The following is a 12837-nucleotide window of genomic DNA, read 5'->3' as shown; positions in this document are numbered from 1 at the left end:
CTATTTGAATCAATCATGGTACATTCATGCAGTGGAATGCTTTGCAATCATTGGAGGAAAAAAAAAAAAAACATCTAACAAATCCAAATGGTCAGATAGAGAGTGCATTATTAAGTAAAAAAAAATAAAAATAAAAAAGCACAGAGCAGTGTTTTTAGTATACTGATGTTGGTGAGATACGGTAGTCAAGTGTTTGAATATGAAAAGACTCTGTCACAAGAAAAACCCAGAAATGCATTACTTGGTTTCCTCTGGGGACTTTGGAAACTAATGAAATATGATTAGATCCCATGTTCTATCACTTCAGTCTCCTGCCAGCAACCTGTTTACTTAAATCTCTGATTTCTGATGGACACTGGAGAGGGAAAAAGGGAGATTTCCTATCCACTGTATTCTCTTTGTTCTACATGAAGTTTTTTACCTTTGATAAGTCTCACCTAATTAAAAAAATACAATCATGTCATTTGATGGATTGGAGGGTATGACCATAATTATATTAGCGGTTCGTCTGAGTAAAGAACATTTTGAATTTATAGCTTCAAAACATTTTTCAGGTACTGCTTGACTGAGTCTCATACACGTCAGTCATGTGAGCTATGGAAGTAATGTTTGAAGAGATTTTCCAGGCTGTACATAACACAATGAGAGTTCTGCCAACTAATTTCTTCATAACAAAGCATAATATAAGATGTAATAAAATAGGATGTTAACTTTTGAATTTCACCAAATTTCCCAGTAGAATGAATCACTTAGCAAATAGTTTATAAAAAAGTAAAAAGTTTATAAAAAAGTAAAAGTAAAAAGTTTATAAAAAAGTAAAAAGTTTATAAAAAAGTAAAAAAGTTTATAAAAAAGTATATCATTTATTGAGCATCTTCTGTGTTCTAAGCATTGTGCTAAATAAACATTTTATTTGCACCATTTCCTTTAATCTTTTGCATAATCCTACGTTGTCATCTCCATTTCCCAAGTGAGGAAACTAACACTCAGAGAGCTTATGTAACTTGCAAGTGCTGTTACTGTTATTTGAGCACAGGTCTGTCTGGCTTCAAAGCCCGGGCTCTTTCCCGGGTCAAGTTCGTGTCATAAATATTCAGTTTTGTCACTTCCACCAAAGCTTTGAGTAAATTTTTATGATTTCTAAAAAATTTAAATTCACTGCCTGCTTTTTATGCAATATCATGGTTACAAAGTGACTTTGGAAAGAAGAATAAAAATTTCTCTGGAAAGAACTTTGGTATGATTTGTGTTTATGTTTGTTGATTTGTAACTTGCTGGTGTATCTTTTTATTGTAGATGTAGGATCCACCCTAGCAAGAATGGTGCTCAGATATCAGATGAAAAGTGTTGTGGAAGAAGGAGCAGCCTCAGGCAGCGATGGGAATTTTCCTGAAGAAGTTCTTGATAAATTTGATGAATGGACCTTCATTCCAGACTCTTGTGTGGACAGTGTGTTTGGTCAAAGTGACGACCTGGATAGTGAAGGTATGTATTCCAAAGATATATTCCCTTTGTGTTTTAAAACATTTATGCACTGGTGTTGAACGATAGAAACTGAGACAAAAATCTGATTTAATTCATTTGTAAAACTTGAGGAAACATGTGTTCATCACTGGAAATAGTTAATGCTCACTAATTCCAGTTAAGGCAATGACTGTCAAGAAAATGTATCTGCACTTCCAAAGTATTAGAATATTAACCATGATCAGTTAATTGTGACTAATGTAGTGAAAACACTGAATCAGACTAGAATTGGATTCCATGTTCCATCATTGACAAGATCCTTTTGTGGGTTTGTATGCTCCTCACCCTTATTGAAGATAGTGTTGCAAATCTTCTAGCATTAGAAAAAATGTATGTAAAATGTCTGGGAGAGTGCTTGCCAAGTAGGAAGTGCTTCATTAAAAAATTTTGACCTTTAGGGAGGGTAGGGTGGGTGATGGGTATTGAGGAGGGCACCTTTTGGGATGAGCACTGGGTGTTGTATGGAAACCAATTTGACAATAAATTTCATATATTAAAAAAAAAATTTTTTTTGACCTTTAGAGGAAATAAAGTAATTTTAATATTTTAATAATTCCCCTGAAATAACTTAAAATAATTGACATGGCAATATATTTAATGACAGTAACTAGGGTGGACATATTTAACATTATGCAATTTGGTAAAAATGGGGTGTAGTGCTTTTTTATTAACAGTATGATTGAAAACTTTGGGTGACCCATAAAGGTATTTGAGAGGGCACACAGTAAGAGTTCTCCCCAAATCTCAAAATCTCTGGCCCACGTATTTTCTTTTTTGGCCCAAGTATTTTTTAAAACCAATTTTATTTATATATAATTAATATGAAATAAAATGCACCCATTTTAAGTGTGTGTTTTCATGGGTTTTGAAAAATTTGTACATCCGTGCAATCATCACCACTATTAAATTATGCAACATTTCTATCATCTATAAAAGTTCCTTTTATGCCTTTTCACAAATCCCCCAATCCTTGGTCCCTGCAACTACTGATCTTTTTGTCACTATAGATTAAATTAGTATTTTCTTAAGTTTTATATGAATAGGATGATACAGTATGTTCTCTTTTATGTCTGGTTGTTTTCCAAAGTAGTTACACCATGTACACTTCCTTCAGCAATATGAACTCTCTAGTTGCTGTACATCTTTGTCACACTATACTGCTTGATATCATCAGGCACTTTAATTTTAGCTGTTCTAGTGAAGGTGTAGTCCTAACTCATTTGGGCTTAATTTTCATTTCCTGATGACTATAGATATTGAGAATATTTTCATGTTTTTATTGACAATTCACATTTGTTTTTGCAAAGTATCTTTTCAGAACTTTTGCTGACTTTTAGTTGGGTTGTTGTCTTACTATTGTATTATAAGAGTTCTTTGTGTCATAGAGTTCTTCATATTTTAGGTAGAATTCCTTTGACAATATATAAATTGCAAATATTTTCTCCCTGTCATAGTTTGTCTTTCATTTTATTAATGTTATTTTGTAAAGAGCATAGATTTTAAATTTAGATAAAGTACAGGTTTTGAGTTTTTTCTTTTATGGTTTGTGTTTTTTATTCCTTTTAAGAAATATTTCTTAAATATTCTTTCTTAAAAATAGTCAAATTTGTGACTATTTTTCCCGTGTTTCCTCATAGAAGTGTTAAAACCTTAGCTTTTACATTTAGTCTATAGTCCATTTTAAGTAATTTTCATGTATGTCACTGAAGGATTGACGGTACTTTTTTTTACATATGGATATCCAGTTTTTAAACATCATTTTGTGAAAATACTATATTTCTTCATTGAATTAATGGCATGTTTGTCCAACCTAATTGACCATGTAAGCATAGTTCTATTTCTGCATTCTTTATTCTGTGGGATTAATTTATGTCTTCATCCTTAGGCTGATGCCATACTGCCTTGATTACTTTAGCTTAATGGTAGGTCTTGAAATCAGATAGTGTAAATCCTCTGGTGTTTTTTGTTTGTTTGTTTTTTCCAAAATTGCTCTCACTATTCTAGGTTTGTTGCATATCCATATACATTTTGAGTCAACAAATTAATTTTGTGCTGGAGTTTTTATTAGAATTAAATACATACATTTAATGTAGAATTACCCTATTAATTATATACTATTAATATTACATAATATAGAATTAACATATGAATAATTTCTTCAGATAAATCTATAATAAATCTAGGAGAATTGATATCTTAATAATATGAGTCTTTTGACATATAAATGTATATATTTTCATTTATTATTTTAAGTTTCTCTAACCAATTTTTTTTACTGTATATTTTCTGATGGTATTGTAAATAGTATTGTATTTGAATTCCAATTTCCAATAGTTCACTGATGGCATAGAGAAATACAGTTGATTTCTTTGTATATTAATATTGTATTTTGTGGACTTACTTGTTTAACGTGTGTTTCTAACAGCTTGTTGTTGACTCCACAGTTTTCTATGTTCACAATAAGGCCAATTGCTAATAAAGACAGATCTCTTCCTTTCTAATCTATATGTCTTTTTTGTTTTTCTTGTCTTATTGCATTGACTAGGACTTCTAGTACTATGTTGAATAGAAGTGTTCAGAGTAGGCATTTTTTCCTGGTTTCCAAATTTAGGGGGAAAGCATTCAGTCTCTCATCATTAAGTATGATATTATCTATAGTTTTTTTCATAGATAGCCTTCATCAAGTAGAGGAAGTTCCTTTCAACTAATTGTTTGCTGAGCCTTTTTATTACTAATGGGTTTTGGAAAATGCTTTTTTGCATCTGTTGAAATGAGCATATTTTCCCCCTTTATTCTATTAATATGGCTACTTATGATGATTGACTTTCTAATGTTAAACTAAACTTGCATTTGTGGGGTAAATCTCACCTGGTATGATACATTATCCTTTTTTATATATTATTGGATTTGATTGTCTAAAATTTTGTTAAAGCATTTTGCATCTGTGAGGAGTATTGGTCTATAGTTTTATGTTTTCTTGTAATTATGAGAGTAATGCTAGCCTCTTTTAAATGAGTTGGGAAGTGTTTCCAACTCCACCATTGTTTTTAAAATTTTGTATAAGAGAGGTATTATTTCCTTCTTAAATGTTTGATAGGCTTCACCAGTAAAGCTATGTAGGTTTGGAAATTTATTTGGGGGGGGGCTATTTTTATCATAAATTTAATAAGGTTAATAGCTTTATGGTTATTTTGATTTTCTATTACTTCTTGCTTCAGTTTTTGTAATTTGCAACTTTCAAGTAATTTGTCCATTTTACATAAGTTGCCAAACTTGTATTAAATGTCATTCATAATAATTCTCCTACTGTCCTGTTAACCTTTGTAAGAGATACCTGATCCTGATCTTTAATTCTTTTTTTCAAGAACATTTATACATCTTTTTTATTAGATTAGCTTTAAAAGGAATTTCAGAGCTCTTTCATAATGAAACACTGCTTTTCAAATTGCATGACTTTATTGTCTATCTGTATATGAGTCCTGAAATTCTTTACCTGGTGTTGATAAAGGTCTGGGTTTTACAACTGGTTACTGTGTTGAGTTAGAAGCTTCCTCTTAAATCAGGATTAAACATATATAGGCCACAAGTAGTTTTAAATTTGTTTTAAAAGAGTCCTGCTTGGTGACAAGCTAATGGTCCCACTTAAATGAGCAGATTTTAAATGGATATTTAAAAAAAAAAAGGCTAGTCTGGATTTCTTGATCCATTCACAGTGATCTCCAAGAAATTAAATAAAAATTTCCGAAAAATACACAATATAGATCTGCCTAGAAAGCACAATGTACAGATAGTATAATGTGACACTTTGTACAACTCAGAGTTAGATATTTGAATGACACAGGGGCTCCCAGATAAAAAGGCTGTTGAAGTACACCTTTGCAATCACACAGACCAGCCCCCGCCCCCAATCAACAGAACACAATTTCTACTAGACCTCAAAATGCTTTAAATCTTGACATTGGTAATTTGTGTCTTTCCCTTTGTATGTTCATTGGCTCAAGTTTATTAATTTGATTGATGTTTTCAAAGAATCCGCATTTTGTTTCATTGATTCTTTTATAGAATCAATAGATTCTAATATAAAAGAATATAGAATTCTTTTATTATTTTATAGATTCTTAATGTGGATGCTTAGAACACTGATTTTTAGACCTTTTTGTTATTTTCTAGTATAAACATTTAAGACCAATACAAATTCTTTTGGGGACCACGTTAGCTGCATCCGACAATTTTTGTATGTTCTGTTTATATTCAGTGTTGAAAATTTTCTTATTTTCTTTGTTATTTTTTTGGAGTCATGGATTATTTAGGAGAGTGTTGTTTGTTTTCCATATATTTGGAAAATTTTCCAATATCCCCTTGTTATTGATATCATGTATAACTTTGTTGTGGTCAGAGAATCTAATGATTTATAGTCTTTTTAATTTATTGAGACTTGATTTTTGGACTACTGTCTGGTCTGTGTTGGTGAATGTTCTATGTGTCACTTAAAAGAATGTGTATTCCGCTATTGTGGGGTCAATTAGGTCAAATTGGTAGTATTTTTTAGGTCTTCTATATATTTACTAATTTTTCTCTCTATTGTATTTGATGAATAAATGTTGAAATTATAACCATGGATTTGTTAATTCTTCTTTTAATTCCATCTGTTTATGCTTTCTGTGTTATGTAGCTTTGTTATTGAATGCACAAAAATTAAGGATTGTAATTTTTTGGTGACTTAAACCCTCCATATTGATTCTTCTAGTATCCTTTTTTTCCTCTTGAAGAACTCCTGTTTACATTTCTTATAGTGCAGATCTGCTGGAAACCCCTGTGCCAATTACTGAAGCTCTTTTTTCAAGACTCTGCCCAGAACTCCCAGCTTAGTTAGTCTCCATGAGCATTGATCTCCACCTCTTCATCTCAGGAAAATCATTGGGCTTTGTTTAAATTCCTTCTCCCTGTGTCTGTGGCCCTTAATGGTCTTCAGGCAGAAAGCCAGGGTGAGCGTAAGGCTTATATAATTTGTTTCCCTTCTTTCAAGCACTACACCAGCCTGAACCTTTTGTTGGTTGCCTAGTGTTTGAAATCAGTTGTTCAAAATATTTCTTCCAAGTTTCTAGTTGTCTGTGGGGAGAGTTGTCAGGTTTGCTGTCTGTTACTCCATCATGCCTGAAAGAAGAATTCTCATTATGTATTTTTAAATAAAGAAAAATGTTAGAATTGCTTACATAAAAATAATTATAAAATGCCTTTGTTGCTTCCATAAACAATATGCTCATAGAACTTTCACAAACATAAAGTGGGATAATTATGAAAATGTAATAATTATAAGATACAAAAATGTAATTAACTTTGAAGTCTATTTTATTAAGTTCCTTAAGCATGAAATAATTAAAATAATTATAGGGTAAATTAAATTTTAATAGTGAACCAAGTAGGAAGTATCTGTTTCAATTTTAAGATTTATATAAATATTACAAAATTGATTTTTGGATATGTAGATTTTATAATTTGTTTTGAAACTTAAAATTCATTCTTTATGCTTATAAGATAGAGTGCTAGGATTTATGATCTCATAATTTTTCAGTAATATATTTTTGTCCTTAAAAATATATTTATTGATTCTTATTTTGTTGAAAATGAGTAATTTTTTTTTTTTTTTTTTTTGAGAGAGAGAGTGCTAGCAGGGGAGGGGAAGAGGAAAGAGAGAGAGAGAGAGAGAGAGAGTGAATCTCAAGCAGTCTCCATGTTCAGTGTGGAGACCACTGCGGGCCTCAATTTACAACCGTGAGATCATGACCTGAGCAGAAATCAAGAGTCACTCAGCCAACTGAGCAATCCAGGAGTCCTGAAAATCCATAATTTTAAAAGTAGTTCTTCTCAGGGTGCCTGGGTGGCTCAGTTGGTTGGGCGCCTGACTCTTGATTTCGGCTCAGGTCATGATCTCACAGTTTCATGAGTTTGAGCCTCATGTTAGACTTTGTGCTGACAACGCAGAGCCTGTTTGGGATTCTTCCTCTCTTTCTGCCCTTCTCCCGCTTGCGATCTTTCTGTCTCTCTCAAAATAAATAAATACACATTACATTAAAAACATCTTTTTAATGTGTATTTATTTTTGAAAGAGAGAGAGAGAGAGAGAGAGAGAGAGAGAGAGAGAGAGAGCATGAGTGGAGGAGGGACAGGGAGAGAGGGAGACACAGACTCTGAGGCAAGCTCCAGTCTCTGAGCTATCAGCACAGAGCCAGATGTGGGGCTCAAACCCACAGTGAGATCATGACCTGAGCTGAAGTCAGACACTTAACTGACTGAGTCACCCAGGTGTCCTTAAATAAAATTTTTTAAAAGAGAAGTAGTGCTCCTCTCCTCTATCTCAGCAGAATATTGACAACTAAACTCATTATTTTACTTTAACGTCATTCGATAAATGAAACATATAATATGAAATTTAAATAGAGACGTTGTCAAGATTGCTGTATGTTAAATAATTTAGTGTGATTCCAATATTTAAATAAAATTTGAAAATTTGCTAAAAGCAATTCAAAGAAACCAAGAAGAATAACATTGATCAGATTTTTGTGTAAACTTTCTTTGCTTCCTGTACATACATGTATTTATTATAGCATGTAACTATTTTTTTAGTTGGCTTTTCCTACTGTACTATGAACTCAGATGAGGCATGGATTGTTTTTCCTGCTTATCTTTATTCTGCACTTACTCAGTATCTGGTCTAAGATAGCCATTCAGTAAATATTTATGGATGAAGAGAAATGTAGCTGAATTTTGAAAATGAAAAGCCAACATAGTTTATTATTTCTATTGTAAAAATGTTACAGTGGGAATTGGGAAATTTCCATCAATGAATATGTGTTATCTTTTATGATTGCACTATGATACTAGCATCTTATGATTGAGTCAGCATTTCTTATTTGCCTTTATTTTATCATTTAAAAATAGGAAGTGAAGGCTCATTTCTTGTGAAAAGAAAATCCAATTCAATTAGTGTGGGAGAATTTTACCGAGATCGTGCCTTACAGCGTTGCTCACCAAATTTGCAGAGACATTCCAATTCATTGGTAAGTTATGATTAATTGTGATTATGTTGTGTGTTTTGTTATTGGTATTCTCTTGATAACTGAAATTATGTGTCAAAGCTAGGAGCTACTGGTACAGCAATTCCCTAATATTTGAAAACTTTATATACAAAAAATATATATATACATATATATATATATACACACACACACACACATATACATATATATATATATACGTATAAACCATTTTAAATGTACATTTCTTGAGCTTTTGGGACCATATGTGTACTAAGTACACTTCAAAATGATTTATCTTTTTTTTTTTTTTTTTTTTTTTTTCAGAGCTCCGTATCTATGGAGCCCAGGCTAGGTCTCTCTGTCTTATGGTGTGGCTTGGTCCTCTGAGTACTTTTGCTGGAAGTCTTACAGTGATCCTTAAGGAAACCAGATAGGAAACTGTTCTCTTCGCTGCAAGAAATGATAGTGATTTTATTATAAATGTCTATTTGTTTAATAGGGACCCATTTTCGATCATGAAGATTTACTGAGGCGAAAAAGAAAAATATTGTCTTCAGATGACTCACTCAGTAAGTATTTGACAATAATCGTAAATAAATTGATATTTTGAGGAGAATACAGTACTTTTTAAAATTTCTTCTGTTCAATTTTTTGGGTGTTAATTTCATCGTCCATAACCTTCAAATTCTGTGTACCTAATGATATCACACACTGTAGAAAAATGAAATACAGTTACAGATTTAAAACTTTACCTTTTATGATGCTATGTAGGACTGACTGACTTATCCTTTCTACTACTTTCCTGAAATGTAAATAGTACCATCACCAATGCAACTCTTCATCTCTTTCTGCAGGTCTATTGTTTTTTTTTTTACACTACTTATACCATTTGATTAAATATGTATTATTTATTGTCCACCTCTGCCACTGGAATGTAAGCTCTGTAGTTTGTTTTCTACTGAATCTCCAGTGCCTGGAAGGGATCCTGACAGTAGTGGGTGATCAGTAAATATTTACCAAGTGAACTTAAATTACTTGCTTACGTTTCCATTGTTTGTTTGTTTTTGACAAAAGGGTCATCAAAACTTCAATCCCATATGAGGCATTCAGACAGCATTTCTTCCCTGGCTTCTGAGAGAGAATATATTACATCATTAGACCTTTCAGCAAATGAACTAAGAGACATTGATGCCCTAAGCCAGAAATGCTGTATAAGTGGTCATTTGGAGCATCTTGAAAAGCTGGAGCTTCACCAGAATGGACTCACGAACTTTCCACAACAACTGTGTGAAGTAAATTTAATTTATCCTTATAACTCTCAGGATATTTGAAGAGTTTTTGCAGTTTGATCTAATTTGCATGGTTAAATCTTTACAAAGAAGGATCTGCTTCTGCTTCATTGGATAGTAATTCCCCCTTTCTTGTAGTTGTCACATTAGTATCAGTCTGTGTGGTGTTCAAGAACATCTTTGAGGATGGGGACCTGATGAAAAGGAATGCTAGGTTCTGTCCTGATGATACATGTGTACATGGTAGGATGTATCAAGGCTATGCATTCAGTTATTTACTTCTAGAAGACAACTTAAACTGCTTAAAGTAGGTAGACTGTTACACCTGGTTTAGTGGCACTGGCTCTGGCTTAGCTACCAGCTGTTTAACAATAAGTGTAACTTTGGCTGCTCTAAGCTTTCATTTCCTTACCTGCAGAAATACAGAGTCTCAGCTAAACTATCCGTAAGGCATTTATTGAGTTTTAAAATTATATGAGACTTAAAAGTTGATTCTTTTTGCTCAAAGTTCCTGTTTTCAAAAATTGAAGTATTAAATGATCTGCCAATAGAATAGTCCTCTGAATATTGACTTTGTTCATCATTTTTATGTACTATAGACAAGAGCCAAAGATACACTGATGAATTAAAATAATCTTAATAAAATATTTAAATTATTAAACTGAATTCTTAGACTGAACTGCAAAGTTTGATGAAAAAACTATTTTTCCTTCCCTTTTCTCACCTATAAAGCTTACGATAATTTTGAGACTTTTTAAAGCAACATTAACGTTGCATTTTTTAAGTATGTTTAAGTGGTGTTTTTCCTTTAAAGTGTGTGTATTTGGAGAAAGGGAGGACAGTCTTCTTGCAACCCATGTCTGAAATGTGTTCACTCTCTCCTTCTCCCCCTCTTCGCCAGTCTAAATCCACCAAGTCACAAGGGTCCTTACCCTTTTCTTTTCTTCTCCTCTTCATCCATCCAGACCAGGTTGGCTACACACCCGATTTACATTTCCATGGCATCCACGTTTTTCCCCCACTGCTCATTCACTTATAAGTTTTGTATATTCTCTTCACTAAATTGTCAACTTCCTGAGAACAGGAACTGTTTCAGGCTTGTTCATGTCTGTTCTCAGTGCCTCATAATGTCTTCCATACAGTAGAGCCTTAATAGATGATTATTGAATTAATTCATGAAGGAATTAGTGACTGACACTTGGTACACCTTCAATAAGTATTAGTTACAGAGTAAGTAAAATAGGACTAGAATATAGCTTAGCTAAAAAAAAAAAAGAGGATTTGAAAAGAGCGTGACAGGTTGAAAAACATCAGGGTATTTAAAGACCAGACCAGCTCAGAATCTCTTAAGGAAATTTTAAATTGACATCAATAATGGCAGTTTTTAAAATCACCGCTTGTAGGTGTCTATGCCAAAAAATTTCCTGGTTAAAATTTGGGAATGAATAATGTAAAAATACATTTTTTTGAATATAATCTGGTAGGATCTGAAACAGTGACAGATAATTTTGAAACAACTTCTGGGGCAAAGATCCATTAATATAAGCTTTATAATCATGTCAAACTCTAGATTTCTGTGAGGATAAATATATTGGTATATAACGAAGAGCAGAGAGAAGAGATTATTTTTTATATTGTAGCCCTTTGACAACAATCCATACCAAAGATTTAAGACATTGACATATAAATCTAAAGTTTCTTATTGTCATGGTAAAATTAGAAAGTTTTTAAAAATGGAAAATAGAGATTTGAAACAAAAAGTTTTATAAAAAAGAGGAAGTCCTAAAATGAAACCTGTATACAATGACTACTTTTTTGGTTAAGTCATATTTATATTAAAATGTATAACAGTTTCTAAAAGCTAGTATTTAAAAATGTATTCCCAGGATTATGTTGTACTGTTTATTCATTAATTAATTCAAATATTTGTTTAGCCTTATTCTGCTTCCATTTCACTCTTTGTGGGAATAATTTACAAAAACAAAACAAAACTGAAATAAGCTCTTAACCCTGTTTTTGTGAATTGCTTTTGGCAGTTACCTGTTATGTTTTCCTGGTTTTTACCTATTTAATAGCAGGGATGGTTGGATTCGTCATTACACTGAGGTTCTCTTGTGGATTGTGTTTTCAGGTTTTTGGAAAATTCTTAATGGTTCTAGTTACCAGCGGTATGGAAGGCAGAAATATTAGCTAATTTGAAGTTTTTCAGATGGTTTTCAGATGGTTAGAGAATTTTAAAATGTTGTCTTTCCAGACCCTGAAGTGTTTGACACATTTGGACTTGCACAGTAATAAATTTACATCATTTCCCTCTTACTTGTTGAAAATGAATTGTATTGCCAACCTTGATATCTCTCGAAATGACATCAACCCCTCAGTAGTTTTGGATCCTGCAGTGAAGTGCCCAACCTTGAAGCAGTTTAACTTGTCATATAATCAGCTGTCTTCTTTTCCTGAGAACCTTGGTGATGTGGTAGAGAAATTGGAACAGCTCATTTTAGAAGGGTAAGAAAGGGGCTCATTAAGTACAAAAGGGTTGGCTTACATTGAAGTTTCATAAGAATGACAAAATAGGCTGGCATTATTTCTATAGTAATGGGTTTTAAACCATAATATGAGAAGAGACTGAGGGAATTAATATTATAGCTTCTATCAGTTGACTTAAATTTTTACAACTAATTTAAAACTTAATCAGTCTGCTTTGATGCTATTCTTTGAAGGCAAATTGTTTTGATTTTTTTCTTCAAAGCATATGAATTTATGCAATTTAATCCTCATTTTGTTTCTTATAACTAGAAATAAAATATCAGGAATATGTTCCCACTTAAGCCTGAAGGAACTGAAAATTTTAAACCTTAGTAAAAACCACATTACATCCCTATCAGAAGATTTCCTTGAGGCGTGTCCTAAAGTGGAGAGTTTCAGTGCCAGAATGAATTATCTTGGTAAGTATCCTGTGGGAATCTCCTTTTAACCAGTATTAGAGG

The 12837-nt window shown here is 32.4% G+C and overlaps 1 protein-coding gene across 1 annotated transcript in view; it reads left to right on the top strand.

Moving 5' to 3' along the window:
• Positions 1–12837, top strand: part of LRRK2 (leucine rich repeat kinase 2) — a 136097-nt gene that overhangs the window by 54115 nt on the left and 69145 nt on the right. Inside the window, exons 20-25 of the mRNA XM_019452460.2 lie at positions 1297–1485; positions 8464–8582; positions 9061–9130; positions 9636–9853; positions 12105–12355; positions 12647–12795. Of these exons, the coding sequence (XP_019308005.2) occupies positions 1297–1485; positions 8464–8582; positions 9061–9130; positions 9636–9853; positions 12105–12355; positions 12647–12795 (996 nt within the window). The remainder of the gene's footprint in view (positions 1–1296; positions 1486–8463; positions 8583–9060; positions 9131–9635; positions 9854–12104; positions 12356–12646; positions 12796–12837) is intronic.

This window comes from Panthera pardus, unplaced genomic scaffold (assembly GCF_024362965.1).
Source record: "Panthera pardus isolate Hobbes unplaced genomic scaffold, ASM2436296v1 HiC_scaffold_6, whole genome shotgun sequence".
Taxonomy (NCBI): Eukaryota; Metazoa; Chordata; class Mammalia; order Carnivora; family Felidae; genus Panthera; species Panthera pardus.
Note: the sequence above shows the minus strand (reverse complement) of the source record. Positions and strands in the feature narration are given on the sequence as shown.